Genomic DNA, 3,693 nt, shown 5'->3' with positions numbered 1-3,693 from the left:
AAACACAGGTTTTTCCATAAAATAGATTTTAACCTCAAGGTTTTGGAATAGAAGTTGTTTTTGTTTTTTTCTGAGGGCACTGGAAAACGGTGAGAAAAACTAAACTCATCTTTCTCCCTAAATCCTTCCCCTGCCCATCCCAATTTCACTATAACCATAAAGGACATCATCCTCCCAATTCCTAGATGTCACCTTGGATTTCTCACTTATCTCTTCCCCCACTACCCACCATCTAAGGGATTCCCAAAGGCTGCTGGATTTTACCTTTGCAACATCTTTCCAATATGTCCTCTTTTGACACTTCTATACATCTGGTACAGGGCCTCATTACTTGGATTATCACAAAAGCATGGTGGTGGGTCTGCCTGCCCCAAGTGTCCCTAATCCAATCCATCCTCTATTCAACTAACGTGATGTTCCTGAAGTGTAGGTCTGACCAAGTTACCTCTTCATACCTAATCCCCCCCTTTAATAAACCCCACTGGCTCCCTCCTGCTACCAGGATCAAATACAATTCTCTGGCATTCAAAGCTCTTCTGGCCTAGGACCTTCCTACCCTTTCAAGACTTCTTACACTTTACTTCCCAACACTACTTTCCAAACCTATGGAATATTCTCTTCCCCTAAGCCTGGAATGCTCTCGGCCTACTGTTTTCTCTTGCTTTAAATTCCAACTAAAATCCCATCTTCTATAAGAAGCCTTTCCCTATCCCTCTTAATTCTGATGCTTTCTTTCTCAATTATTTCCTATTTACCTTGTATATAGTTTGTCTGAATACATTTGTTTTTTCATCTATCAGACTGTGAGGTCCATGAAGGTAGAGACTTTCTTTTGCCTCTTTTAAAATCCCCAAGTGCTGAGTGACAAAACAGGGAAGAGCTAGAGAATAACAAAAACAACCATAGGTTTACATGTTTTACATAAAATATAGGAAAATACATTATCAGCTGTATAGATCAATGGGTAAGACACCTGGTTTTGTAAGGGTTTGAATTCAGGAAGACTTAAGTTCAAACAAGCTGCCTCAAACACTTAACTAGCTCTACTGTCCCTACATCTTAACCTTTTTCAGTCTCAATTCCTCCCCTTACCTAATAGGGTTCTAGTCAAGATAAAATGAAATATGCAAAACAACCTGCAAAAACTAAAGTTATGTAAATGCTAGCTATTATCAAATTCTGTATTTGTGATAATTCAGTGGGATAATTCAAATACCAAACAGTAACAGAATGAATTTAAATTGGAATTCAAAAGGACTGGATTCCATTTCCAATTTTGATTGGGAGGGTCTAGACCTGGGGAATCTTAATGTTTTACGTGTCATGGAACCCTCCAGCAGTCTATGGACCATTTCTCAGAAAAAAAAAAAGTTTTTGAATTAAAATCCATAGGATTATAAAGGAAACCAGTTATATCGAAAATTATCAATACTATGCATACACACACACATATATATACACACACATCGTTCTGTAACAGGTCTACATATGAATATGTATGTGGGTATCACTTTCAATCTATAAACTCAAATTCAGACACCAGATAAAGAATCCCTTGTGCTTTTTCTTCTTTTTATAATCATTCGGTAAATAGGTTTCCCCCTCATTTTTTTGTATGGGAAACCCCAAGAATGTCAGGAGTGCCAAGGAAGAGAAATGACGCTAAAGCAGGAAGCTGCTGGGATGCCAGGGAACACCGTAAAGCGCATAGCTAAAGAAACCAGGTGGTCTAAGAGATACCTTCTTCTCCGAGGCGTCTCCGAGCAGCTAGCATCCGACATCCACATACCACCCACACAACCTTCAAAGCTTCTCCCAGGCTCCCCACAGGGTTCTCCCCCGCCTCCCGTGGAGTGGGCGGCAGTTCCCCAAGGGCAGTGCGCATGGCCCAAAGGAATCCTACGCCTAGGTTACCCACATGCCAGGGGGTCCTGCTCAGAACACCATCTAGGGATCTCCAGGGCAGCGGCTGCACCACCGCCGCCCTCTCTAGGAAAAGGGGCAGGAAAAAGATTAGAGAAAGAGTTCGGTGGCATCTCCCCTCCAACCCCCCCCCCCCCAAATCTCTGCTCTGCGGAGGATTGCTTTTGTCTGGGGCTCGTTTTAGGTTGACCGTTCCGCGCGTTCCCGCGTCAATTTCGTACTTACCTTTCTCCACTCCCCACAGAATCCGCCACCCCCCAAACCGCCCAGCAAAGCAAAAATTGCAACCGGCAGCGCGCCAGAGCGCTGGGACACGTTTGGTCTAGCTAGTGCAGGTTCCCTAACCCGTGCAATCCCTCGGTCACTCCCCTCACCTCCTCCCCTCCTCCTCCACGCTCCCCCAGGCTCTTCGTCCCGGCCCGTGACTCCGCCCCCCTCCCAACCCCGGCCCAACCACCTCCGCCAGCCCCGGAAACTCCCCACTAGCACAAGCTCTCCCGGAGGTTGCCACTTCTGCTCCGACCAACCACTTCAAGTCCGCTTTCCGGGAGCGAAATTCCAGCTGCAGCTGCTGCTGCTCTCCTCTGGTGTGGGCTCTTCTCTTCGGAGCCCACAGTACCCGCTCGGACTCAGCTCGCGCGGGTGCTGAAGTCGCGCGCGCGTGCTAGCATCCCCTCCAACCTCCTCCCGCAGCCTATCGCGGCTCTTTCCCCCTCTAGCAGCCTTCGACCCCCCAGTATCCTAGTCACGCGCTCTGACTCCTCCTCTTCTTCGTCCTTTCCTACGCGGCCGCCAGTGCCCGGTCGCCTCTGGTCCCCACCCCCTCCTCCCCTTTCCTCCCTCCTCTACCCTTTTCTCCTCCTCCTTCTCTCCCTCCCTCCCTCCTCCGCGTTCGCGCGCTCCCTCCCTCTCGCTCACTAGCTCGCGCGCTCCCGGCCCCGCGCGCTCCGGGCCCCGGGTTTCTCTTGGCTGCTGCCTGTGAGGTGACTGCGCTGGGAAATATGGCGACCGAGGGAATGATCCTTACCAACCACGACCACCAAATCCGCGTCGGGGTCCTTACAGGTAACCGGCAGATGAGGGATGCTGGGACCCCCGGGGCCGCTTCTCCGGCTCCGCCTCGGGCTCCTCGCCGGTGGTGGCTCCTCTCTGCGGCCCCCGGGAAGAAAGGGGGGGGGGGAGAGGGATCGCGGAGGTGTGTGTGGGTGCTGACAGTCTCTGGCGCTGCTGGGGGTGGGGGTATCCCCGAGGGTCTCCCCCCCTCGGGAACTGCTGCCGCCCCCGCAACGTCAGGGCCCGTTGCTGCGGCTGTAGCCGGAGTCCCCGGCCTCCTGGGAGAACTCTGGGGCCGGCGCTGCGGGGCACCGACCGCGCGGCTGGGGAGGAAGCCTGGTGTGCTGGGAGTCCGCATTGGGAAGCTTGCGTGCGCCCCGCGCCGGCCGGAGTGCATCCTCTAGTGTGTTGTGTGGTGTTGTGTGGTGTTGTGTTGTGGCGCGCGCGCGCGCCTGTGTGTGTGTGTGCGTGTGTGTGTGTGTGTGTGTGTGTGTGTGTGTGTTAGTGGTGGGGACATTCAACGTCCGCCCATTCCTTGATTTTATCCCTTTCCTCTGTTCCTCCTTCCTTCTTTCTCCACCCGGCGGCCCCGGAGCTGCTCGGCCCATGGTTGACCAAGGCTCTCGCTGGACATTACCGGGAGTGATAGCTTGGCCAAACTCCGTTACCACCTCACTTGCCACCCCTCTGCCGGGCGCTCCCCCTAGGGAGGAGAGG

At 52.2% G+C, this 3,693-nt stretch overlaps 1 protein-coding gene across 8 annotated transcripts in view; it reads left to right on the top strand.

Moving 5' to 3' along the window:
* Window positions 1–2,825: 2,825 nt before the first annotated feature.
* Window positions 2,826–3,693, top strand: part of GPHN (gephyrin) — a 787,688-nt gene continuing 786,820 nt past the window's right edge. For all 8 annotated transcript variants that reach the window (XM_044664832.1, XM_044664830.1, XM_044664831.1 and 5 more), the window contains exon 1: window positions 2,826–2,988. In XM_044664832.1, coding sequence (XP_044520767.1) covers window positions 2,925–2,988 — 64 coding nt within the window. In that variant the 5' untranslated portion in view covers window positions 2,826–2,924. The remainder of the gene's footprint in view (window positions 2,989–3,693) is intronic.

Source organism: Gracilinanus agilis, chromosome 2, assembly GCF_016433145.1.
Source record: "Gracilinanus agilis isolate LMUSP501 chromosome 2, AgileGrace, whole genome shotgun sequence".
Taxonomy (NCBI): domain Eukaryota; kingdom Metazoa; phylum Chordata; class Mammalia; order Didelphimorphia; family Didelphidae; genus Gracilinanus; species Gracilinanus agilis.
Note: the sequence above shows the minus strand (reverse complement) of the source record. Positions and strands in the feature narration are given on the sequence as shown.